This window comes from Fundulus heteroclitus, chromosome 19 (assembly GCF_011125445.2).
Source record: "Fundulus heteroclitus isolate FHET01 chromosome 19, MU-UCD_Fhet_4.1, whole genome shotgun sequence".
NCBI lineage: Eukaryota > Metazoa > Chordata > Actinopteri > Cyprinodontiformes > Fundulidae > Fundulus > Fundulus heteroclitus.
The window spans coordinates 23,331,730-23,358,974 of NC_046379.1; the positions used below are offsets into that span (position 1 = coordinate 23,331,730).

Here is a 27,245-nt window from a genome sequence, read left to right on the forward strand (position 1 = left end):
ACAAGTGCAGACTATTTTTTACATTAAATGGAGGTAGTAGTCTTAAACAGTCAAAATAAATTGGCATTACTTTATATATATATGGTTATTGTCAAAAAATATTTTGACTTTATATATACACACCTCTATTATACTCAAAATTTCTATTATATCTCATTTATTAAGGAGCGTTTGACACCATTTAAAATTCACTTGCCCTGCTACATGTATACTATAAACCAGGGGTCACCAACATGGTGCCTGTGGGCACAAGCCTGTAAAAAAAAAAAAAAAAAAAATAGCACACCCCTCCAGTAAGATGCATTTAAAATCCTTTTTTAATTCAGTTGCTCTTCCTTTGTAATCATACCTGCTATAAGCTACACATTAACTATAATATGTAAATATTAGAACGGTAAAGGTTTGAGTACAAAGTTTACCAAGACATTGCAATTGTGTTAAACATTCCACAAAGCAAAAATCTAACATAGCTTTAAATGTATTAAAAGGACCTGCTCTCCTACGAGGGACTATACTAAGTGGCGGAAGAACTAAAGTACCCCTGACTGCAGACCGCGGATAGGGGCGGGGCTCAACGTGGACGTGGCTCCACGTTGAGCTCCGCTTTACTCCTTGTCTTAGCGCCATCTGGTGGCGAACACCATTCAGCACATTCACAAAACAGCATTGCAGGGAATAGGAAAATGGCAGAGCAACGACCCAGACGAAATCAAGGTCGTGGGATCGCCTCCACCTTGGGTCGCTTGTGATAAATTATTTTAAAACTGTGTCCTAAAATGCCACCCAAGAGTCCTCAGTGCACTATCCCATGAAATATCGCTCTGTTTGCGTCACTTTCCCCTGTGTGGGAGGGGCAAGAAGATTGTGAGGTTGACTTTGTTTAATGAGTAAAACAGTGTTATGGTGTTTCTTAGGTGCAAGTAAATCACAAACCGTCCAGAGATCAAAGATATAATTGAACTACAAACAATATACAAGCATGCATTTCCATATTATATGGTGAAAAATGAGCTAGCAAAAAACGTTAGCAGAGGGGGATTAGCTCAGATGGTAGAGCGCTCGCTTAGCATGCGAGAGGTAGCGGGATCGATGCCCGCATCCTCCAAATACTTTTCCCCCTTTAACTTTATACCCATTTATTTTCTTTTTCTTTCCATAGATTAGCCTGTTGTGGATCAAGGACAAAAATCCAGTTCAGGAAGTTACTTTACATTTATGCCAGTCAGCAACTTCAACACCTCCCATGCGTCGTTTACAAACTACTTTTAGTTCTCCTTACCTTCGTTAAAGATTCAAAAACTCATTAGTTTATCACCCACATAATCCGTATTAATCCCAAGAATAAAAATAAACCAACTCGACTTCTATTCTGAAGCGAAAGACGTTTCACTTCCCACCCAGGAGTCTTTCTCAATTCAAAATGTCTGGATGCTTCCTGGATGGGTAGTGGAACGTCTTCAGCTTCAGAATAGAAATCCAGTTGGTTTATTTTTTAACCTTTTTGAGACTGATCATGACCTGGATAACTGAAAATCTTCATCAACATAATCCGTGTTTACTAAGAAATATTGTCGTTTCCATTTACGCCAGCAGGTGGCAGCAAATAGTCAACAACAAACTACTTCAGACTTCCTGACTTTTGTTGTTGTTCAGTAACTACATTTCCAGACAAGATTTCATTGCAAGGGCTCAGGAAAAGTGCAGAAGCAAAACAGCAGCATCATTTGACATGCATATGCAAAATTACAACAAAACAAACCCTACAAAACTAGAAAAGAAAAATATGAATTAAAACATGTCAAAAACTATAACATTACATTGCACATTGTTAAATACTTGAAACTGGTCTGTAATGCACAGAGCAAGAAAGAAAGACTGGGGCGTCACACCCGAGTGGTGGAGAAGGAGGGGGTGGTGTGGCGGCTCAGGATGAATTTGAGTTCTGCAAATTTATGGCGTAGGAAAATCCTCCTCATAAAGCTCGTACGATAGCATTACATTTTCTGTCTCAATATCAAGCAAGATCACTTATTTACTCTGGTGCTCCCTAACACTGACATTTAAATTACTTAGCATTGCTTTAAAAACCACCTTATTGCCTACTAGGATCATGATTTGCTAGAATTGGCCTTTTGTAATTGATTGTGGTTAAAGCTGAATTAGTCATTTACTTGTTATCAACTGTGTTTGGATTAACAGTCAGCAGATATTGAATAGTTATTAACTGTCTAAACTGATGTTAGACATCTGATAGCATTCATTTTATTTGTTTTATGATGTGGAACGCTCTTTTGTATTCAACATTATATTCTTTTGTATTCAGGCACCTAATGGGAATGTTCAAGGTCTTCTCTCTATCTACAGATAGAGTTCAGCACTGTAGATCTTTAAATATGTGGCCAAAATAAACTAGACTTTGGCTTCTGAGAGCTTAAGACTGACTCAAGCTGCCAACAAGGGAACTGGGTAATAGATAAAAGCTGAGACATTTTTGTCTCGTTTGGATATGTGAATAGGAAAACAGCGGGCCAGAGCTCAAGCTGCGAAGCAGGAGCTAATATTACTTCCGCTGGCACCTTCACTGACACGCGGCTGCCACAAAGGTGGCACGGCTGTTGCTGCACTCCTGTTGCCGTTTCAGGGCAAACAATTTGTTATAGATGCCTGGTGGTCTGTAACGACTCTCAAATAATCACATTTTATTGACGTGTTCAATAAATGCTTGGGTCACCACTACAAGTGCCACTACTAGCTGCCGCTGCTGCAAATACAGCATTTCTCGAATTAGCTCCACCCCCCGGAAATCAACTCGTTTCCCAGACGGTCGGACAAGCAAATTACAAACTGAGAAATGGCAACGTTTGACGGCCCATATTTACGGCCAATAGTTGAGATTTTTGTCCTGTATCGGTATCAGCTAATACATCCGTGCATTGGCCGAGCCATTAGCGCATTCAGCCGCCATGCCTTGACGTTGCATGAAGCGCATACACTGCCGCTGCCTCCCTGGCAGAGAGCGGCTTGTAATGTAAGACTGGTTGTAAGCCAGTAAGTTTTCAACTTTTATTGCATTTTTAACTAATTTAGTTGTATTTGCCCTTTGAACGTCTGCCTCTGTGAACGGGCTGAAACAGCCTCTGTTTCAGGGCATCTGTGGTGCATTTCTTCTTTTCTTTTACTTTCTCTTTCATTCTGCCATTGTCATTTTTTATGGTGGTAGGGCCGCTTAAAGTCTGTATAAAACTCCTTTCCCACTGTCTAAAAAAAACAAAACACGTCTGATGTCCAGCTGGCCACCGCTGCATGAACGCACGTCGCCATCCATCCATGGATTGATGAAAACAATGACTACGCGTACAGCATCTAAAGTTACAAAAAAATAATGTCTATATTAAGCGGCTGTATTCTTTTTTTTTGTCCTCCTCCTCCTCACTGTGTTGCTGTGACACGTTTCGTTTAAGAGTTGCATACCTCTCTCTTCTTTTGGCTAACTTGCTGTTTCATAAATGTTCTTAGGATGTAAATTTGCAAAACAAAGGGCTCGTGCTGCTAGATGAAGTACACAAAATCGTGTTTGTTTAGTTTTTATTATTACATATTTAGCATTGTATAAATATTATGGATTTTTTTAAAGGAGCAATGTGCAAATTTGAATTTTTTCCCCCTTTCTCATACATGCTTGCAAAAACATTCATAATAATAATAATAATAATCTTATTGTCATTGCAACATACATTCCCATAAAATGTGTTTTCCTCCTCTCACATGCACAACACTGGTGTCATTTCAACTTCTGGCCATAGGAGGGGGGGGGGGGGGGGGGGGGGGGGGGGGAGAAGAAAACTGCAATGTGTAAGCAGGTCTGTTAAAACCTCAGATCCCTCAATAACCTGTTCCCAGAAAGTGAACGGCTCTGTGGTCATTTTCATTTGTCTCAGGAAAATAATATTTGCCTTGTGTAATTAGATGGCTGCGTGTCTGTCTGCTGAAACAAAAACACCTTCCTAACTCACAGCTGTCTGTTTGTTCATGTATTTTTTGTTGCTAGATAGACCCGCATGAATGAGTCATATAAAACAGATCCCTTGTTATCAAATAAATAAACACTGAACAAAGATACAGCTGAAATTTAAAGCCCTCGCGCTCTTATCCAACCATGACATTTCTCTGCATTATTTGAGGGTTAGGAAAGGGAATGAAAAAAAAAAACCTTTCATATTGGCACCATGGCCATAGTTGTTACCATTATATTTGCTGATGCAATATTCGTAGACAGACCTGTCTGCTTCGCCACTCTACACTACTGAGCTATATTATACACTGGATTGCTGATTTTGCCGAAAAACTGAAGTCACTGGCCGCCATCTTGCTACACCCTACTCTCACAGAATCCCATAGGATTTGGTTGCAACAACAAGCAGTTTTCTGGCTGTGTGAAAACGTTTCACAGGTAATTCTACAGTCAGTGGATGTACTAACACTATCAACTACTAGGAAATTAGGTGCTGAAATATTTTACGTTATTTATTTAAAATAAATATATATATATATATATATATATATATATATATATATATATGATTTTTTTTTTTTTTTAATAAATAAAATGCAAAATATTTCAGCACATGACTTACTCAGCACTTGATAGTTTTAGGACATAACATAAAAGTATATGGCATTTGACATTTTAAAAGTCTTAAGCCCCCCCCCCCCCTGAACATGAGAATATCCTCATTATTTGATGCTGTAGCGCACATATTCCCTAGTTGATGGGGGAAAATAGGGAGTACCAATATGGCGCCTGGTGGCTTCAAAGCGTCTCGTTCTAACAGCAGGCTACTGCACTCCAGTGTATAATATAGCTCAGTGCTCTACACCAGCTTGTCCGACCACAAGAAGGCCGCGACGCAGGCGCGCTGCCTGGTCTACGTTTAGTAAGCCCGCTGTCCCTCTAGAAAAGACGCCACACCAGCAGGTGTGAGATTTTGCTGGATTCGATACTTGTCAACAAATGCTGACTCAAACCTCAACATATTATACACGCATGGTACGTGCAGGGCAGCTAAGACCAGTAACAAAGCATATGTGGTTTCAGGACGTAAAAGGATGTAAGTCAATGCGCTCCTTAGGCTACACGTGCTCTAGGGCCACACCAGCTACTCACTGTGCGCATGGCCTATTCCTGGTCAAACTTCAACAATTAACACACACGTCACATTTATACTAGCATTATATTGAATCGAATAAATATAGCAACAAAAATCTAACAAGACTGTTAAACATTTTACTTAAATGCTACCTGTTACTCACCTGTCGGACGGGGAAAAGCTAGCTCCGAGTCAAACTTCTGCACGAGTGGCTTCTGCTCCACCGTGGAAACTCGAGGCAAACGTTAAACCCCGTTTTGTCTCTTTCCTTATCCGACAACTTCTTTGCCAAATAGCGTTTTTTTCTTGTTTTGTTGTTGTTGTTTTTTGTCGTAAACGGGTCGTCTTCACACGAACGCGACGGTGGCACTTGATGAGTTGGCAGGGGAGGGGCTAAACCCTGAGTGGCATAGCCTACCTGTCCACGTGGACGAACGTGCACGCGCTGTCGGTCCCGCTTTGAGAGACTGGAACAAGATGGCGGTTGATGTCGTACCATATTCCATATACTAAAGTTCAATTCAATTAAAAAATACTTTATTGATCTCAAAGGGAAATTAAATATATGTGTAACTCGTGGGGATTTCTTCAACAAGTGGAGAAGGAGGGATGGCTTGGGAGCTAAGGATTAATTTAAGTTCTGCAAATTTATAGTTTAGGATTAAATCGTCTTCATAAAGCTTGTCTGATCGGCTTCAAATTTCTGTCTCGATATCAAACAAGATCACTTACGTTTTACTGTAAAAAAAAATGACAGAGAAGGATAATGGGATGTGAAAATGTTATTTTAAACTAGAAAACTTCTTTGAGCTTTTTGTTACTTACCTCCTTTAGAGCCTACGGTGGCTGGGAAGTGCAAACCAAAAACACAAAATATTAAACACATTTCAGAAAAAAAATTAACAACACGCAAAACACTTTTACAAAACTTGAAACAACTAAAGGCATGTGAGAGACAGTAAACATGTGGTTAAATGAGACCAAAACTGAATGTTGTTGCCTAGATGCAAAATTCTACATCTTGTGGAAAATTAGCACTCCATCCCCACTTTTAAATATGGCGGCGTCAGCATCAGGTATCGATACCTTTGAAAGGAACTGTGCATACGTCACGATTTATAAGTAGGTATAAATAAGAAAATCAGAGGAAAACTGAGGTTTCCAGAGGGAATTTTATTCACAAATGTGATCCATTATACAGAAAAGCAGGAAGCAGGACAATCGGAACACAAGCAAACTATTTGAAGTACCCTCACTACATTATCGGTGAAATGGTCATCCTGTCTGTTCTAATCAAATGTGGAACAAAAGAAAAATTTCAAGAAGCAAAACAAACAAACAAAAACAAAAAAATCGGCCTAAATATCAGAACCACAGTAGCAAAATGAGATTTTGTACACATTAATAACAAGCAACTCATACACTCAATACGTCGGATTATTTCTGTTGTGATAATGCTCTGTTTTGTAGCACATTGGTTATTTTATGAAATTGTAATTTGGAAAAAGACTGGAAGAAAAAAACAACCAACAGAAGCTATTTGGTTACGGCACACCATTTTGAAAAAAAAAAAAAAAAAGCGAAAAGCTCGTCCTGTTCTGCTTTCAAGCTCCCAGCATTTTCTTCACCATGTATCCGGGCATGTTGTAGAGGAAAAGGCCCAAGATGGCCAGCAGCAGGAGCGCCGTGACAATCTTGATGGTCAGCCACCTGTACTGGTCGCACACCAGGTGCTTCGCTGCTTTGAGCGGGATGAGGAACCAGAGGAGGGCGATGTCTGGGCGGCTGTGAGGGGCAAACATGATTGAGCAAAGCTGTTAATATGTTTTTTTCCGTGTATGAAGGAGAGGCTGCATGCACATGTAAACACTTGGGCCAAATGTTAGACCCCGGAGGATTACGCGTGTTTCATACTTGGGTTTCTCCAGAGGGTCGGGCTCGTTGCGTCCCTCTCCGGCTGGGCTTTTCTCTGCCTCCTCCCCCGTGAGAAGGTGCAGCTCAGCTTCCACTTTACCCTGAAGACACAAGAAGCTCAGCTTGTCAAGTTACACAGAATTCCCGAATCCCGACGAGCGTGACACATTTTCCCCAGTCGAGTCAAAAGAAAAATAATACTTAAAAAAAAAATGAACTGAGTCAAAATGTGCAGTGACACTCATTTAGGGGCATAATTCGTTTAAAGCTTTAAAGGTGAGCTCAAACCATTCTCTCTTTTTATCTGACACAACGCTTCAGGGATTTGTAAAACCTAGAATTTGGCGCACAAGTTTAATTTTTCATGGATTTTCTCCTCTATACATACACCCTCGCTAATATTCCGATAAATGTCTCTTAGCAAGTTTTAGAGAAACGGTACACATTCTTTGTTTAATCATTTAAATTATTATTATTTTTTCCGCAATGGCTCTGCTTTGAAGTAGTCCACTCGTTTTCCAAAGGGTAGAGATCTGTTTCATTGCCTGCTTTATTCACTGTGTTTTAGATCTTTGTCCTGTTGGAACCCTCAGTTGTTTCGAAGTATCAACAGTTTGACCTGAAACTGATCAGGATGATGCTGAAACACTTGCACCGCTGTTCAGAATGAGGCAGTTTTACCATCAACACGGACTTTAGAGGATGCTGATCAAGCAAGAAGTTCCTGCTCTAAGGTCACCGGCTTCATGCTCGATTAAAACTTACAGCCGGACGAACAGACAAGTTTTCTGAAAAAAAAAACGCTGATGACTGGATGGGATAAATGTTGAGCTAATTGGCCTCAATAATAAGAAATATACTCGGAGGAGTCAAAATAAGGCTATCAAACCTAGGCACAACTGTTAAGCATGGCGGTGGTAGCATCATGCTGGGGGTCTATGATAGATTGTATAAAGGGAACTAACTAAGGGAGGGAATTCAGACAGTCTGGCGTCCCAACAACACATTCATTCCAAGCATTGTGAACAGCCCGGATTTCTCATTTAAACTTGACATTGGAATGGTATCTCTATTGGCAGAAACAGCCTCCCGATTAAGAACAACCCTTTTGTTTGATCCACGCTGTCACACACCGTGAGTTCAAACTCATCTTCTTCGTTTCGGGCGACAAACGGCCACCAGCCTTTGATCCTCTTCTGCTTGAAGATTGACACCAGGGGCATCTCTGCTTCGTTTGTCACCATTTCGATGGTGCATTGCTTGGGCGTCTTTGCCCCACGCGGGAAACGGTTCAGGTCCAGCTCAATCGCGCCTGCGGAGACATTTTTTAGTTTTACTGAACCTAAACGTAGTTCAGAGACAACAGAACTATTCTGTCCATTGGGATTTAATAAAACAAATGTAGCTAAGGGTGTATTTAAAACCCAGTGTGCCATGGTGTTATTTGATGAACAACGCACAAAGAGACTTTAGCAAACAATACCCAGAAAATCATCGGCAGAGAAGTGGTCAGCATCCCACACTTGGAGATTAAGTCGAGGGGGGATCTTGTACTCGGTCTCATCCCAGGCAAACATGGACTCCTTTTTGGAGATGACTATCTTCTCTTCAGCCACCAGGTAGTCGAAAGGGTAGACGAAGCGCCAGTTGAAGTTGCCCTCTCCGGTGATGGAGTGGTAGTGGACGTCGGTGTCCTGCTTGTCCTCCTGCTGTCCTTTCAGCCATCTGTCATCACAGATCGGGGGCAGACAGATGAAAAACTCAAGGTTTAATCCTTCTAATGGAAAATGCTTCTGGTCGTGCAGTCGAGGAAAAACGGACAAATCAAGCACACGTTTACCCTCGCACAAAGATGTCACTTGACTTCTCGCCGGTGAAGATGTCGTCGTCCTCTAAGACAACCTCGTCTGTGTTCCAGATGATGACCCTCAGTTCAAACCTGCACAAAACAATTACCACAAATTGTTTCTTTTGCAATATGTATCCTTTCATGCTGGGCTGCTGAAGATTTGAGGCATACTTCTTTGGTTTTCGTGGTGAAATGTCAAGTGCGGGGCCGGGCGCCGTCTTGTCCTTGGGGAACATATCCACCCACAGCTCAATTCTTCCCTGCACATAGTTGAACCAAAAGTTGTGTTCAGGACGCAGACAAACAGCAGGAGGTCTAACTCGCGACAGCTTCAGGGCGACTTTAACGTACTTGCTCGATTCCTGGTTTATCTGGGTGCAGCAGCGGTCGGGTCTCCACATGCTCTGGGACAAGCTTGCAGCCGGCTTTGGGAATTTCCTCCCAGTGCTTCAGCACTGTCAGAGCAAGGTGTTCATCCGTCTGCTTCTTCAAGCCTGACAGACATTGTCGCACATATTTTCATTTCTAAAGTATTAAGACCTCTTGAACTTCATACATTTTATCACAACTGAGAACTACTATGTGTTTTGTTGGGATTTTATGTAACAAACATACACAGTAAGTAAGACGAAGTGGGAAGGAAAATGATGCATTGTTTTAAATTAAATTTTTAGGTCAAAATCTAAAAAGTGCAATTTGTATTTGTTTTCAGCCACCCGGAACAATACTCAGTCAGATTAGATGGGGAGCATCTGTGAACGCCAGTTTTAAGACTCTTAACTGGATGCAGGTCTGTTACAATCTAACTCCTGAATGTGCTTTAATTTAAGCCATTCTACTGTAAAGCTGAACCTCTGCCTCGGACATAAATCGTTTCCAGTCCTTAATTAGTCCTCTTCCTTAATTCCCCCATGTGTAGCTCTACCCTCCTTTCCATCAAATGTGAAGCTTTTCCTCTTCTCCGCTGAGCATCCGCACATCATGATGCTGCCACTGCCATGTTTTCCTTACGGGATAAGGTATGGAGGGTACGTTTTCTGTCACACAGTGTTTCACTTGTAACCCAAAAAGTGATTACTGATTAAGCACCTTCTGAAGGTTATTAGTTGGACTGGATTTACATCCAGTTAGAACGAGGGGAGTGGAATACAAAAGCATGTCACACATTTTTCCCCTTCAGGTTTACGTATGTTACTTTGTTTTGGTCCATCACATAAAATCTCAATAAGGTGGGTGGTTGAAATTTGACAAAATGTAGATAATTTTCAAGGCCTTAAAAATATTTTTGCAAGCAACAACTGTACAGTACATCTGCAAGTCCATTGTCAAGAAAGATGCTAGAATTTGCATTTGAACATCAGAAGTGAACCAAGAGTGAAAGATACCGTTCTCATCCTCGATCTCTGTTGGTGCCATGAAGACACGATTCTCCACCTTCACTCTTCCTCCGGGGCCGTAGTGTGGTCCATCCAGTTTGCCCTCCTTACACAGCTTGGCCAGAATATGTGTGGGTTTCATAGGGTCTCGCCACACGTTGTAACCGTGGCTACGTAGTAAACATGTTACCGTTCATTTATTTGTGAAATTATATTGTGACGTAAAAACTTTAAAGACTCAGTGTAGCACAACTGTTCCTTCAATTACTTGAAAAAAAAGCACATTAACTTTGGTTTTATCCTAATATGAGTTAGGCGTTAGAGTCTTACATGGCATAATTGCATGAAATCCCACACGTGGCTCTGTGTTTGCTGAAGAAACGATTCTCCAGATCAATCTTTGTTTCTCCAATCAGATCATCTGTTCCCACCAGGTCCCAGTCATAAATTGACACTGTCAGAGTGGAATCCATGGGGAACGTGGCTTCCACATCAAAAGATCTAAGACCATGAGAAATACACTTTTGTTCAAATGTAAAAGCACTGTAAAAATGTAGTTATTTAAAACATGCTCAGAAATCCAGCCTTTTTTCAGCACTTACTTGCCGAACAAAGGGTTCAGCTGTTTGGAAATGTAGTTCTCCTTGTCTTTAATTTCTGTTTTTCCCAGCTTGATCGCGATGTAAGGATCAGCTTTCCCATTGATGTCCGCTGGATGCAGATCCGTGGCCTAATACCAAAAATAACAGCATCACTTCAGTTTCACAACACTGAAAATCATTGTAAATGTGACTTTGTTTATCCTGAAAGAGTAATCCCATTGCTATGCATAAAGGCTCAGAGTGTATACACTTACCCTGATGACATAAATGCGGACGACGACATTGATGGGGTCATTGCTAGGGATGTTCTGAAACATTCCTAAGTTGGAGTCAAAACTCATGTCTCTGGGCATATCATCCGACACCTTGTACATGCACAACGAACCCTAAAATGGAACAGTCAAAGGAAAGGAATGAAAAAAAAAAAAGCAAAAATAGAAATCGTCGATGTTAAAGTTTCAAATGTGCACGTAGATTATTTCTCACCTTGAACTTTCCAACAATCCTGTCCTCATCTGTCACATTTTGGTCGTCGTCATCACCTCCCTTTCCTCTGAACAGGTAAAAGGTGTGCAGCCAGTCCTCAAAGTTGTCAAATTCACTTTCCAGTTCCTTTGGATATACCTTGTTTGGGGAAAGAAAACAATTTTAAAAATCCTTCTTTTAAACTTGCTAAAATAACAAATGATATGGATGATATAAAAACACATTTAGTCAACCTTCACCTTCAGCTCATCCAATTTAGGCTTTTTCTTTTCAAATGGATCCGCAACTGGCTTTTTCTTGTCCTTTTTCCCTTTTCCTCTCTTGGGACCTTTCACTGGGGTGGCATCAGCTTGCCATGAAGACACATCAAAAAGGGATAATGAGAGAGGGAGTAATGGGGAATAGCCTAAAGCCTTAATTTAAGTATAACATTTTACCAAAATCAACTTTTTCCACATACAGGAAGTGTTTAAATTTCTTTGTCACCTTCGAACCTACACATTGACTTGTTTATATCTGTCTCTTAACATTTAAGCTGTAAATTTGAATATATTTATAGGTTACCTTTATACACTCAGCTGTTCATCAAATTTTAACTGATTTCACCTAGCTTCCTTCTGGGAACGAGCCTGAATATCAAATCCTAAAAGCCTCTTAATGAAATACCATATTTACATAAGCGTACATAAAGTACATAAAGAACACAGAGAACCAAAAACAACCACCTTGGACTGGATTTAACAGACGAGGCCATATAAATCTGTGTATCGTCTGCATAAAACTGAATGTTGAATTTCTTAAAAATATGACCCAAAATAAGCATGTGCAGTAGAGTGGCACAATATATCTATCTGTAATATATTTCTATATATTACAAATAGATAAAATCATTATCGCAACATCTGTGTGGAATATTATATTCGCAAAAGTCTGCTTGGATGCAACTTTTGGTAGTATATGTCACGTATTCATGCTCTGCATAGCTATGATATATTTGGCAAATTGAATATACTCTTTAGGTTTTCGTAACCCAAAGCAGAAGTATTTACTCAGTGACTAAGTTTATTAGTCCCTCTACATAACGAGGGTTTATCATAATCAACTTTGTTATAGGAATTTTCTGCAGTATCGCGATCAAAGATTTTCCTGAAATTGTGCGGCTCTGAGGTAAAGTGTGAATACGATTGTCCCCAAAATGGATCCTTGAGGAACTCTACAACTAACACTTCTTCTCTCACGGTCACCATTCACAGATCTTTCATTAAGTTAAGTTATATGTTCTATGGATTTATAGCAACATCTTCATGAAGGCATTTTTTGGCCTTTAAAGACTGAAAATAAAACTATTACACCGTAGAAGAAAACTACATGATTGTTACATTTTTTCAAAGTAGAAAATGCATACATATAATACATTCTTTAAATGACGATAGCATAGTTGGCTCAGATTCTTTAAAGCCAATGAATCATGCATATTATATAGCAGAATACTGAGATGTAAAATTTTCTATTTTTTACCTCCACCATCAGCAATGTCCATGTCTTCCTTTTCTTCTGAATCTGAGAGAGCTGCCTCTTGAGCCTTGAGAGCCTAAAACAGTGGGACAATATTTCTTTACTTCTTTAAAATGAAAGCAAGATACACAATACTTTACTGAATGCATTTATGTTTGACTTAACAGGTGTTAGGGGTTGTTAAGCAAAATATCTAAACTGTTACACACCTCAGTTAAAGTTTCGATGGAGGCAAAATATTTAGACCACCAGTCCAACATGCTCTCATCAAGTTCCTCCTCTTCAGGTTCATCCCCCTTCTTCCTCTTCTTCTTTCTACCCTTCTCATCTTTGTCATCATCCTTTTTCAAAGTTCAACACATATAACAGAAATTGTCAGGTATTGTGAAGAAAACACAAATAATTTTGTCATTTTGATTAAAAGTAACTCTTATGGTCTGCTCACCTCGACTTTGACCACAGCTTCGGAGCACTGGGCATGAAACAGCAGATTGTACATGTACTTTTACAAAGATAGGTTTCTTTTTCGTGGTAAAATAAAAATGATCCAGTATTTGCAATAAAATAGCAGGAAATATTGTCCTAGTTTAAGTTTTTAAATCTTGGTTTAAAAGATTAAACTTACAGAGTCCAGTTTGACCACAGTATCCATCTTCTTAAAAGCCGGCTCAGTTTCCATGCTTACCACAATAATCTCCTCTGAAAGACAAACAACATGCAATTCATACCAGATATTTATTCACCCTGTGTCAAAAGTTTAGTTTGATGGACTCTCCAAAACATTGACTCTGTTGTCCTTAAGTCACTTTATAACTATTCTGTATGATTAGGCTTTAACATCCTAGCTGATGGTACACATCATAATATTTCCATGTGATACCGTATAATTTGTGAAGAGCACCAGTGTCTTGGCAAGCAAAGCACCCTCACAACATGATACCGTCAACCCCCTTACATCACAGTTGGGATAAGTTCTCAGGCTTGCAACTTCCAACATTTTCCTCCAAACATCTCATTGGTCATTATTCCTAATACCAAAGTTTCAACAAACCACAGGACATGTCTCCTACCAGCTTCAGTCAGCCAGCATCTTCACAAGCTCCCCCCCCCCCCCCCCCCCCCCCCCCCACACACACACACACACCCAAAACCTCTCTGGGACAAAGAGGCTGCCTCCTCCCTAAACAGTACCAGGCAGGAAATCTCAGTGGTGTTGATCCTTGCATATATTTGTTTAAATGGATAATTGTGGCACCTTCAGGCATCTGGAAATTGCACCCACCAAGGAACCAGCTGAGGCCCACATTTGATCTCCCAATACCTTGGATGTTTTTTTGTTTTGTTGTTATTTTGTTGCTTTGTTTTGTAGTTTTTCAAGATGTCACACAAGGAAGCAGTGCGTGCTTGGGAGGTTATCTCCATTTCACCGAAATGTTGTGCAATAACATGTTAGAAGCTTATAAAACCATCATCTAGGTTTACTCAAAATGTTTAAAGGGGCACTAATCATACTATATGAATACATAAAACTAATGAATTTGGAGAAAGTAATCAGATATTTTGTCTCTAGTTATATTGGTATGTGGCAAAAGAAATTATTTTCATAATCCTAACTGACCTACAGGAAATCATGAAATCTTTCATGAAACCTTTCCTCTGATCTGAGGAGAGCCCACCTGCCCCGCCCATCCTCAAGACCTTCTACAGAAGCACCATAGAGAGCATTCTGACCAGCTGTCTCTCTGTGTGGTGTGGAGGCTGCAGTGCCTCCAACTGGAAGAGCGTGAGGAGAGTGGTGAGGACAGCGGAGGAGATCATTGGGGCTCCTCTTCCCTTCATAAAAGACATTTCATCTCAGCGCTGCGTGTCCCGAGCCCGTAACATCATCAGGGACCCCTCACACCCCCACCATGGACTGTTCTCCCTGCTGCCCTCTGGGAAGAGGGTCCGCAGCATCAGCTGCAGGTCCACCACGTTCTGCAAAAGCTTTTTCCCCGTTGCCATCAGACTGTTAAACTGCTGGAACTGGTGAAGCCACAAAAGGGACCTTGAACTGCTGAGGCCGCAAAATAGACTCAGGACTGGACACTGTGAATCACACACTGTCTATTTCCCCTGCATTGTTTACATTGTTAACATTTCAAGTGTTTACATACATTATTACTGCACCTTATCCTGAAACTTACTGCAATTTACTGTGATTTTTCAAGCTGTATGCAAACGAAATTTCGTTCTGTATGCACTCTGTGGAAACAAAATGACAAATAAAGTCTCTAAGTCTAAGTCTAAGATCTAATGTCAGACAATGGAGGGGGAAAATTTGTTTTATTAAAGCCATGTGACGTTTTGCCACTAGAGGCGCTAGACTTGTAACTTCCAGGTTTAACGCCGATGAGGGCCACTAGCAACACTGCACATTCGCAAAATTAAATATTGTGTTCTGGAATCTGATAGTAGAACACTTTGGACGGCAAGAGTTTTATATTGACTTAATAAAATAATTTATTATACATCTCAAATAAAGCTAATATTTCAGTTAGAACTAACATGGTGCTGCTTTAAAGGGATGTAATATGTTCAGTGAATATGGTAGAGAGAATTTTATTGTTTGCTCAAAAATATTATCTATGCATTCCACGTGTCCCTGACTTAACCACAGGTTTGTGGTTTTATTGTGATAAAATGTGTAAAAAATATAAAGCGCTATGAATACTTTTCCAAGGCACTGTATGCCCCCAGTGTTTAGGTTATACCTGTTGTGGACCAGTTGTTGGCCTGCTTGTCTGATCCTCTGTAGATGAACTTGCGCAGGCTGGTCACGGCGTTGGAGCCTACCAAAGTGTAGCGGCCAAACGCTCTGCAGTCCACAACCCGGATGTTCAGCGGAGGGTGAAGCAGCTCGTTCTCTGGCAAATCCTGACACACACAATAGAAGATTTGTTGACATGGTAAAGCTAAAGGAATGACAATCACATGTTGGGTATTCATACTTCTGGTTATGTTTGTATAAATTAGTATTGATTATAATTGTTACTCAGCCAAGGAAGTTTTGGTCTGGTTTTTATACTATGGTTATTTAAACTCTTATAAATGTATTTGTCACACTCTGAAACCCTGCAGTTTTCAATTCAGTGGCATTTGCAATTGTTTAACAGAAAGGAAATGACACAGTACCACTTCGAACCACTTGACAAGAGTGCTGAAGTTGGGGTTCTTTTTGTAGTTGGGAATGAGGGCAGACTGAACTCCCTTTCCCGCACATTCAATGTCCACTCGAGGCCGATCCACCTGGGCAAGGTTCACCCTCTTCAAGTCCCTCAAGCCCCAGAACAAAACCTGGAAGACGCAGAATGCATGTGTGTTATTGTGTCGAACCTTCTACAAATACATCTTCAGCGATCAGTGAGGTTCTCTGAGTACTTTGTGAAGCTCGTACCTCAATCCTGTACTTGCTGAGCACTGGTCTAATCCCCAGAGGAACAGGCAGGATTGGGCCACGATCCATATCTGTAGGTCCATCTATGGGAGGAAGGTCTGCTTTTCCATTGGGGCCAATCTGAGAGACGATAGCAATGTGAAACCACGTGCAGTCAGAGCTTACTAGTGGACCGCATCAGTGTCTAAACTCCCTCTAACTAACCTGAAGAAGTTCAAAGGCTGCCAGCATTTCTCCAGCAGCGCCGTTCCCGCGGTAGATCTGATAGTACTCCAGCTGGGGTGGAAAACGCGGGGGCCCATAGTGCTCATCTGCCATCTTGACCACAGGCTTGGCGAAGGTCCTGCCCATGAAGTCAGCTTTACCCTTTGAAAATAAAGTGGATGACTAAATGTTAACTCTGGGCTGAATATTTCAATGAATAACATATCCTGTACATTACAGATGGTGTTACTATGTTTTTATTACAAATAGGGTAAATAAAGATGGTTGCAGTTTGAATGATCTTGTTTCTGATTAACATCCAGAAACATGGCTTGAGATGCACATGTTTCAAGATTAAAAATCTCTAAAGATACAAGGAAAGCAAAAATACCAAAATCAAGATTCCGTACAAATAACCAGTAAACTGCAAAATAGATGTGTCTGTGGAAGGTCGAAGAACAATTCAAAAACCTTCTGATGCCTCTGAGAACTGTGAAAAACAAAATCTTTCTTGCAGTTAGTGGTTATAGAGAGTCAAATACTTTGATGGCCACATACAAAAGCACAAAATTTCACTAAAAGGAATGCAACAGGGATAGGACGTTCATGAAGGGTCCATCTGTTTGTCCTTGTGGACCTATCTTATTCCTCTTGCATGCCTTTAAATACAATCTACTCTGCACACTTTAAAATGCTGCTACCGTACATCAAGGCAATCCACACTCTACTTATCCAAAGGGTCATCCAAAACATTGGTTGTTATTGTCAGGAGAAAATATAAAATTGTCTGTCAGAAAACCTTCCTTCAAAAATGAATCATGTTAGTCTGATGTTGACAAAAACAAAAGATCACATTGAAATTTATAGACATTTAGGATTATAAGTAGAGATGTCCTGACTCACCCGAAGCTGCTTTGTGCAACCAATTTTCATTTTATTTTTCATTTATTTATTTTTGTGGTCTATTTTCTTGAGCAGTGCTTGAATATGTTATAGGCCTTGCATATTATATTGTTGATTTGGTGATTATGGGTTTCCTCCCAAAAGAATATCAGCTTTAAAAAAAGCTTTTGCATTGAATGAGAGAGAATATTTTGGCTGCTGTAGCTTTCTATATATCTATCACATGTTACTAGAACTGTGCACTGATCTTATATCATGTTTTTGATATAATTTTCTGATGTTAAAAGCAAATTGCTAACTTTGTGAAGGAGGAAAAAAAATGTCTGTAGGTTTTGTCCAAACATGATTAACGGGAACTGCTCTAATATATGTTACAAGCCGAATTATCAACGTGTAATATCAAAACAGAGAATAAGCTTGCTAGCGTTAGCCTAGCGCTTCAGCAAACTGGTTAGCATGAAATCATTGCCAGCAGGAGCATGACATGAGTTTATCACACTGTAGCCATATGTGTCGAGTTTGTTTTAATTTCTTAAGAAAGTAATAATGCCATGCAGCTTTTAAAACTGTTTTAGACCAGGATTTTATGGTTGTCGTTCAGAAACTCTGCATGGAACAAGATATCTGTTAGCGTCAAGAAACGTCAACTGGATTGTCATTAGGTAGCGATTAAGAGCAACACAGGTAAAATGTAATGTGGTATTTTACTGCATTTTAAAGCTACCATTGATTACAATTGTGGACATGCCATTATATATTTATTTTATTTTACATTATTTTGTTTTGTGGCTCTAGTGGTCCTTGAAAGTTGCCAACTTGCCAGACAGCAAATGGGTGAAGAGAGAAAGGGAATGACATGTAGCAAAAGGTCTCCAGCTCAGGACTCAGACCCATGAGAACTGCATCATGGACTGTGGCCTCCCACACGGGTTGTGTTTTTCTGACCCAGCACCACTGCCGTCCCCCATGGCATTTATTTTAATGGAGTATTGAACAGGTACTAGTTAGCCAAGGGATAATCTTGAGTTAATTGTAGTAAATTACCACCAGGGACAAAAATATTGTTGATTGGGACATCCCTAATTATAATCTTGATTAAAACGAAAAAGCATGATAAGACAGCTGCTATGACATTTGTACTGTTCGAAGGAAGAGCGTTTGGTCCTATGAATAAAAATTGAGACCTCGAGACATCTCTATGTGAAAATTGCCCTCACCACTGTGTCCTGATCATAGAGCTCAATGACAATAATCGGCGGATCATCTCTCAGTTCGCAGGCCTCTCCAAACAACTCCACGTTTTCAAACACCAGCAACTGGTCCCATGTAGGGCAGAGGGTCTCCGCCAGCACCTGCAAGGTAGAAAGAGTATTTGTTTCCCACTCCCTTTTTGTTATAGCTGGATTTTAAAAAAGGTCTCGTTAGTGCTCACTTCAGTGACTTGGCTTTGGGTTGAGAAGAAAACTCTTGCAAAGGGATCAGACAGACCCGTGCTGTCAGCAGCAAACAGGCTGCGAGCCTGGTACATATGGACCCTCAGCTGGAAGATTTGCTTCACTGCAGTGAAACATTCAGGTTATCATATGTAATGTAGACACTTTAATACAATATATATATAATCTTTGATATGTTTTACTAATAGCAGTATTCTACACAATGTTCCTGTTTCTGTGGAATATGCAACGCAGTAGAACAACATAATGTGCTCCATTCCTTCCTCAGAGCTTATTTTCCCTGAGCTTAGAGGTTACTTTGTGGAACTTACCAGCTATTCAGCCCAGACCCTGAAATCAACAGTTGCTATAAAAGTATCATGAATGTACTTCATTATGTAAACTCACATAAAGCCAATCTTTTGAAATTACAGACTAAGTTTTAGGGAGGTAACCTACAGGTTTTGGGAAGAAAAAGACAAAATGTTCCAAGAAAATACCTGGTAAGCTCTGGAAAAGTAACCTGTAAGTTCCAGGAAAGTTATACATATGAAGGGACCTGGTAGGTTCCAAACGTGCTGCTAAATTCTGGGAAAATAACAAGTTCCAGGAAAATATCTGGTATGTTCCAGTATCACAACCAGTAAATTCCCACAAAGTTCAAGCTAATTACCGGATAAGTGCCGGGAAAGTAACCTGTGATTTTCGAGAAAAGCTATGGTAAGGTGACTGTTAAGTTCCAGAAAGTACCTTGTAAATTCCAGGAACATACCTTGTGAGTTACTTGAAAGTTCCTGAAAACTACATGGTAAGCTTCAGAAAGCATTTAGTGACTAAGAATGATTTATTGAGCCAGTTGATGGTCTTACTCATGTAGGTCAGGCTGATGGGTGGTGAAGAAGGCAGGCCAGGCCCCTTGGACAACTTGTTTTCCTCAAACCCGTTGGGCAGGCCGCTTAGGTAGTCTTTGCGCTGCCTGTTCAGACCCAGCCACAGATAAATCTCTAATTTGGACTGCACCGTCCAGCCAGCAGGTCCAAAACCTTTTTTACCAGGGATCTTTAATGGACAAAATTATATTTAGATTTTCCTTAAATAAATAAGAAATAAATTTAAGTGGATTTTTAAAAAAATGGAATAGCTTTAAACTCACCCTGAGGAAAATAGTTTTGACTTTGCCACAGTCTTTCCCCCTTTCCTCATCTATACCGGAGTAAAGGATGTCTTTTGAGGGAACACGTGCATAAGCGATGCGCTTCCCATTGCTTATCATCCAAATGAAAACATCAGGAACACTGTGCTGCGGCTGAATTAAAACACAAATGTAATTTTTTAAATATATCACGTATAAGCTACTTTAGTACATCATCTGTTGTTGTAAAAACAGGTAATTTGTGAATCGACTCAGTTGGTGCAGGGCTTACTTCATCCGCCAGGAAGCGAAGCTTTGTCAGGAAGTTCTGAGCCAGCTTGAGTTTGTCCCTGACCGTGCTCTTTTTCACCTGCGTCCTCATGGACTTAGCTTGTTGACCAATGGCCTCCTACAAACAGGGATCATTTAGCAAAGCGATACAATGATATAATCAACAACCAGCAGGAAAATGAGGCGTCTTCTGCCAACGTACCACTTCTGACAAGCACAGCTTGAGTCTCTCTCTGTCAAGTTTGGTTCTGCCAGTCTGATTGTGGTCCTTGTTTGCCAGAGACAGAAACTGACTGAAAGAACATGCACTTGGTCAGTGTGAATATTTAAATCCATTAAATCAGACTGGTTCCTTCTTTAGTTTTATGTTTGGAAGCACACAGACCTGCACCCTTGGCTGAGCTCCTCCAGAACCCCTCTCAGTCTACGTTCGGGATAGGCCTTCTCTGTTTTGATGATCTCGTGCACATCGTTCAGTCCGTCCTCCTGCAAAAAAAGGAGTTGCACATCAGATCAGCCATGTCGGCAGCTGTGTCTTAAATGGTTCAGAATCGCTTTGCTGTCGCTGAAGGTGTACACTTGCCAGTTTGTGCGCGATGTTATCGATGATGTTGCCGTTGTACAGCCTTCTTCTCTGATCCTGCCACCAGCTTTTGATGTAGATGCATGGCTTCCTCTCAAAATAGGGCAGATGAAAATAGTTTCTGTGGATGAAAACAAGAGCCACAGTGTATTGATCCTCCAAAATTGCTGTTTCAGTCTGGGCAAAATGCAATTAATGGGTTTAAACAGAACCTTGCAAAAGAATCCAAAATTTTCATTAGTGTATTTTTAATTTGGATTTAAGCGATAAACAAGACGAAGAGACAAATAACTGTGAAGTGCAAGGAAAATGATGATTGGTTTTCAAAATTTGTTACTAATAAAAATGTGAAGTGTCCCAAGCATTTTTATCCATTGCCACGTAATTCTAAGATAAGATATGATCCAGTGCTAAGTCCCTTCAGCGGTCAGTACAATCTGCTGGACACAGCGTTATGTTGCAGGGACGAACGAAGACTTTGAAATAATAATAAAAAAAGAAAACTATGTATTATTTTCATTCCACTTCACTACTTTTCTCTTTGTTTAACCGCTTGACGGTGTTATAACAGAACTGCTCTGACCGGTCAGTGATAACAGGTTTCATTGGTGGAGTTATCGACACGGAAGTCAGGTCTCCATCATCGTCCATCTCCTCCTCGCTGGAGTTGTGTATCAGTTCGGTTTCCTCTTCAGCACCATCGCCACCAGCCTTCTTGCCCTTTGATTTAGGTTGTATGACTCCATCGTTTTCGTTTCCATAGTAACCTGGGAACAGCAGCTTCATAAATGTGGACCTTTCACCTCTTTTTAATCACCCTGTTCTCTCCACAGTGACAGAGACATACCTATTGTGACCTCAAAGCTGATTGGCTTATCACCGATCTTTCTGTCAATCATTGTGGCCTCCAGGAAAGACCCAAAGAGAAGGAAATCCTCAACCTTCCCAGTAGCAGTCTGTGGGGAAAAAAAAGTACAACTTTAAATATTTAAACAAGAGTAAACAGAGCCTCATCAATGCAAACAACTATTAATAATGCAAGATTAGAGCTATTAATCTGTCAGATTAATCACAGCACATTGACCTGCCAGCAACGAAATAACATTATCCCCTCGCTTGGCTACTCATCCAGAGCAAAAGACCCACCTCAGAGATGTTAGGTACGCTCTCCACCAGAACATCTGTGGAGCTGGTGATGTCAGGCGAGGAGGGGTCCAGGATCTCCACTCCCAGGCTGATGAGCAGACGGGCTCTGAAGGACACGCCTTCCCCGAGTCCTTCGTTTAGCTCCTGGTACTCGTCCATCAGGGTGTAGGTGCGAGTGGAGCCGTACATGTTCACCCAGGCAGGTCCTATTGTTGGAAGGAAGCCTGGGAAGCAGCGAGTGAAAGGTGTGATGTTATTTCGGAAATTAACTGAAATGTGCATGTAGAAAGGAGTTTTAAAAATTTCAAAGGAGAAATATGACTGAGGTGTTTGTTGTTCTTAACTGTTCAAAGGTAAAGGAAATTCTCTATAGGTAAATGTATTATCTAATCTACTAGCAATGCCAGTTCTGTTGAAAACTCATTAAAGTATCCAGCATCACTCTAAAGTAATCATAGGGACATGCAAAAGTATTCACCACCTTTTATATTTTTCATGTTTTGTTGCATCACTGCCTTGAATTAAAATTAATTGTTTGAGAGTTTTCACCATTTTATTTACAGAACATGCCTACAGCTTTGAGGACATATTATTTCTTTATTGTAAAGCAATAAGTCTTTTTTTTCTGGCCCCTCTTAAAGCCCAGCTCTATGGAGTGTACAGCTTATTGTCGTCCTACGGACAGATCCTCTGGTCTGCTGTGGAGCTCTGCAACTCCTTCAGGGTTACCTTTGGTCTCTGCGCTCCCTTTCTGATTAATGCCCTCCTGGCATGGTTTGTGAGATTCAGAAAGGTGTGTGACAGGTCATGTGGCACTTAGATTACCCACAGGTGGCATTAATTTTGCTGATTTTTTGTTGCACCAGAATCTTTTAGGGGCTTCAAAGCAAAGGGGTGAATACATATGCGTGCATGTGCTAATTTTTACCAACTAAGACAGTTTTGCGGAGATCCATCTCATACAATAACTAGTGTTGCCCTGATGCCATTTTTTGGCTCCGATACCCGATACCTGGCTGAGCAGTATTGGCCGATACCGATACCATCTGTTTGAAATTGTGTGTGTGTGTGTGTATATATGAAAAACTGCATACTACTTAGGGTAGTAGAACTTTTTATTGCCTACCTGGAATGGGTGACAATAGTTGAATAAACTTTTGGCTCTCAAAGGCCAAAATAGTGCAACATTCGTGAAATTATAACATGTATAATAATAGTGCAACAGTAAGACAGTAATTTTACTGTCTTACTCAGGGTTTAAAATCTCTTTTAAACCCTGAGTTTTGGCTCTCAAATGCCAAAATAGTGCAACTTTCATGAACCTATATAACATGTATAATACTAGTTGGGAGAGAGAAGGTTGCGTTCAAGTGACATACAAACATCAAAATGGTATCGGTGCTCTATTTGTTGGTACTCGCCGATACCAATACCACCATTTTAGTGCTGGATCGGAGCCCCGTCCGATACTGGTATCGGTGCAACACTAACAATAACATTAAAAAACACTTAACTTACAGGTTGGAATTTAACAAAATAGGTTCAAAATCAAGGGAAGTGAATACTTTTGCAAGGCATTGTAAGGTCAGGGTTGTTTGGTCCGTCTATAAAATGAGTGATTATTTTAACCTGAGGTGGTCCTAATGCTTGGAAATGATTGACAATCATTACTTTTCTTCTTTGCAAATAGAAGAAAGGTTTCTAAAATCTCTAATGTGTTTTTAATAAACTGTGTTCAGGGCAAAACTATTTACTTGTAGTCTGACCAGCCCAAATATGTAATAGTTTCAACTAGAGACGGTTTGACCAATGAGAGATGGTCAGTGTCCAGACTCCTTGCAAAAACTGAAATGTTCCTTTTAATTAATCTTAATTATAAGCTTGAATCAGACACTAACTACAGTGATATCAGTTCAGTCTAATGTATATTACACTCATACTGTGTGCACCCCACAAGGGGGCACCAATACCACTGACCTGACAAGCAAATCCGCAATAGAAAACGTTATCAGGGCACAACTGGCAGAGCTTTTCTTTGTGTGTTGCGCAATGCTTGCTTCAACATACTATTTTAGAAACAAGTGGTCAATCACCTTTGTCTCCATCATTGGAAATCTTCTTCAGATCTAAGAAGTGTGTTCCGATAGCCACGTCATTCACTTTATCTGAGTCTCGGATCTGGATCTTCATGCGCTTGCACAGGGGAGGAAACATCTCCGTAAAAACAATTTGCTCGTTCCAGATGGGCTCATAGCAGCTCTTTTGTACTGATGTTTTCCCCTGTAGCCACACAACAAACGAGTTAATACTCCGATCCCTGTTGCTACACAAGAAGAGACCAGGGGCTAAGCATTTTTTGAACTGACCTTCTGCCCTGCAAAGAGTACTTGGACGTACGGATCAACCAGGTCTTTATTTTCTCCTATGAAGGCCTTTTTGACGTTGGCCATGATGCTGGTGTTCATTCTGGGAAGTCCCTCTGCTCTATAGATCTTCAAGTAATAGCGGGCCCACTGTCGCTCTGCAGGAACCCCCTCAGGTAGAAGCAGATTTCTGTCGAAGAGAAAATTTACTTCTCAACAACTTCGCTGTATAATTGCTTAAATGAGAGAATGCATTAGAGAAACAGCAGACGTTATAGTCAAAGACGGTTTCATTTACCCCTCTATGTCATCGTCATCAGACTCATTAGCCTTGTGCGGAGTTTTTATAGTGTCTCCTTTGCCACGGACTGAGATGTCACATTTGACGTAGCCTTATACCGCCCGCTGTAATGTCTTCCGGGTCAGACAACAGAGCCCATTTGTGGTAAAACTGATGTTCTGCAAGACAAAAAGACCAAAAGATTTGGGCAGAATTAGTAGTGCTCATCTGAATTTGTTGATCTCCTGCCACAGACCGCGCTTTAAAGCAAAGGCCATAAGTTTTGTTAAAGTAAAGTTCAAGTCGAAGCCATTGCCGAAGCTTCATGTTAGCCTGCTTTCTCTGGTCTGAAACCGACATTGGTGTATGCTGGGGATTATCCTGCTGGAACACCTACTGTGTCCAAAGCCAAATGCTTTCTGATGAAAGTCTTCAGGCCAGACTAAGTCCTTTGGCCACATTGACTAGACAAATGTCTGGAGGAGACAAGGTGCGGGTTTCAAACCCAAGGAACTTGTGCCAACCGTCAAGCATGGTGGCGGCAGCATCAACGTTTGGGGCAGCGTTGATGTCAATGATACACATTGAATGGAAAAAGATTTCCTCAAAGTTATTTAACTTCTCAAATCGACAACTTGAGGGTTGAAGCCTAGACACAATTGAGTGTTCCAACAGCACAATGATCACAAAGGCACCTCCAAACTGATTTTGGATGAAGCAGGCTGACATTAAGCTTCTGGATTGGCACAGACTTCTAACCTGTTATGACTATATTGACAATGCTTGAAACTGGAGTCCATGCAAGGATAGCAACCAATTTAAATGGGCTTTATATAAGTGGAGTCAAATATCCAGTGGTAGTTACGCCCGGATATCATTGATGTCTACTGATTCGTTGCAACTTTGCGATGGATATTAGAGGGTATGTATGAATATACTTGAGCATGTGTGTATAATTTCCATTTTAGTGAGATAAGAGATCATCCAAAAAAAAAATATAGAATTAATGGGCAATAAAACATTTGTGAAGTTATGTTTAAAAAGCCAAAATTAGTAAGGCATCCATGCTGCTGAGTGTATGTAAACTTCTGACCAAAGCTGTATCAGAAGTTAAAATGTGAACGTTGATTTCTGACCTGGCTGGAAGTAGACTGTGCCAACATCCATTTTAAAAGACCCGACCAGTGTTCCACTTCGCAGTAGATTTTTGGAGTGGATTACCTGCAAAATAGGTTAAAGATTGTACACATAAAAAAGCTCTGTCTCACCTGAGGACATTTCTATCAGTCGGTTTTAAGAAAAGAAGGACTCACAGACACTTTCAGGATTTTGTCGAACATGACATCCGGCGGGACGTGGAAGTCAAACACAAAATACTGGAGGAGAGAGCCGTTTGGGGTTATGTTTAGCTGTGAATAAACCTTGAATCTAAGCGTGAATTCCCCAAAGCTACGTCATAATGACTAACTTACCTCATTGTAGTAAGGGCAGTTAGTCGACTCCTTCATCGAGGTGTACTTTTTTTCTTCTCCGATCTCCACACAGACCATCGGATCCATGTTGAGACCAACCAGCTGCCTGGCTTCAATCACTGTCACGCTGACCTGAAATGACGATTCATGTCTTCAAATCCCATACAGTGTAATATCTTGCAAAACGTCTTACATTTTGTCCTGTTACAATCACAAACCTTATGACATTTCATTTAATTTTTATGTGACAGTTCAATACTCAAAGGCTAACCTCAGATTTGTATGTCCATGCTTGTTAGCGCCTTGGAGTTTGTACTTTTGAAGGTGGCAGCTAAGGCCAATTTTGAGTTTGGGCCAGTCCAACACAACACATATGATTCGATCTAAAACGTTCCCTTGTAGCTCTGTCTTGTGTGTTTAGGGTCATTGTCTTGCTAGGAGGTGAATTTACAGCCGATTCTCTACTCTTTTGCCACCTCAGTATTTTTTTTTATCCAGGATTGCCCAGTATTTATCCATCATCTTTAGTGATGTCCCTTAAAGTGAGGCCTCCCCAAAGTATAATCCAGCCACCATCATGTTTTACAGAGAATATGGTGTGCTAAGAGCAATGGACAATGGTTTACGGACAAAAAAACTTTGTTTATGTCAACGTTTTTAAATAGACAATAAAAAAGCATGCCGTACTTTTCAGATTTTGAAAACATGTACCCTCAAACTCACCAGTTATGATGTATTCGCCTATCATTAAAATAAGATTACACCCACTAACATTTGTACTTACAATATCACAAAATTAACACCACAAGATTCTCAGAGCAACAACATCCTTTGAGACACACTGACTGAACAGCTTACAGGACTTTTGTCCACCTGGTAATCCACTGGTCGCCCAGAGCTGGGCTCCATCTTGATGTCCGGCTTTGATCTGTTCGGGAATAAGTCAGAGGAGTTAAAGATGATTAACAAAACGCCCCCTCAAGGACACAATCCATAGAGAAGAAAGTAAGCGTAACGCTTGCCTCTTGTTCGATACCTTTGGTGGGTGTGACAGCTGTGACTGACGCCAAAGAGATGGTGTCAGGGTCTGGACCACCCATTAACATCCCATTA

At 40.6% G+C, this 27,245-nt stretch overlaps 1 protein-coding gene and 1 non-coding gene across 2 annotated transcripts; one reads left to right on the forward strand and one right to left on the reverse strand.

The window, feature by feature from the left end:
* The first annotated feature begins 1,032 nt into the window (after nucleotides 1-1,032).
* Nucleotides 1,033-1,105, forward strand: trnaa-agc. The gene has a single exon. It is a non-coding gene; the product is annotated as a tRNA-Ala (tRNA).
* Nucleotides 1,106-6,300: 5,195 nt separating this feature from the next.
* On the reverse strand, nucleotides 6,301-27,238 carry LOC105932423 (otoferlin). Its single transcript, XM_036150969.1, is given in 41 exon segments — nucleotides 6,301-6,932; nucleotides 7,062-7,162; nucleotides 8,195-8,373; nucleotides 8,545-8,786; nucleotides 8,902-9,000; nucleotides 9,082-9,170; nucleotides 9,262-9,404; nucleotides 10,296-10,456; nucleotides 10,617-10,787; nucleotides 10,889-11,016; nucleotides 11,143-11,274; nucleotides 11,375-11,512; nucleotides 11,614-11,723; nucleotides 12,893-12,965; nucleotides 13,099-13,230; nucleotides 13,335-13,361; nucleotides 13,515-13,588; nucleotides 15,643-15,805; nucleotides 16,064-16,225; nucleotides 16,326-16,445; nucleotides 16,530-16,691; nucleotides 18,650-18,784; nucleotides 18,865-18,989; nucleotides 19,735-19,924; nucleotides 20,019-20,171; nucleotides 20,290-20,406; nucleotides 20,491-20,581; nucleotides 20,674-20,774; nucleotides 20,872-20,992; nucleotides 21,455-21,638; nucleotides 21,719-21,827; nucleotides 22,018-22,241; nucleotides 24,111-24,297; nucleotides 24,384-24,570; nucleotides 24,679-24,779; nucleotides 24,781-24,839; nucleotides 25,797-25,881; nucleotides 25,974-26,036; nucleotides 26,133-26,264; nucleotides 27,006-27,060; nucleotides 27,198-27,238. Coding segments are annotated over 41 exon segments (5,247 nt in total). The 3' UTR covers nucleotides 6,301-6,751.
* Between the last annotated feature and the right edge of the window lie 7 nt (nucleotides 27,239-27,245).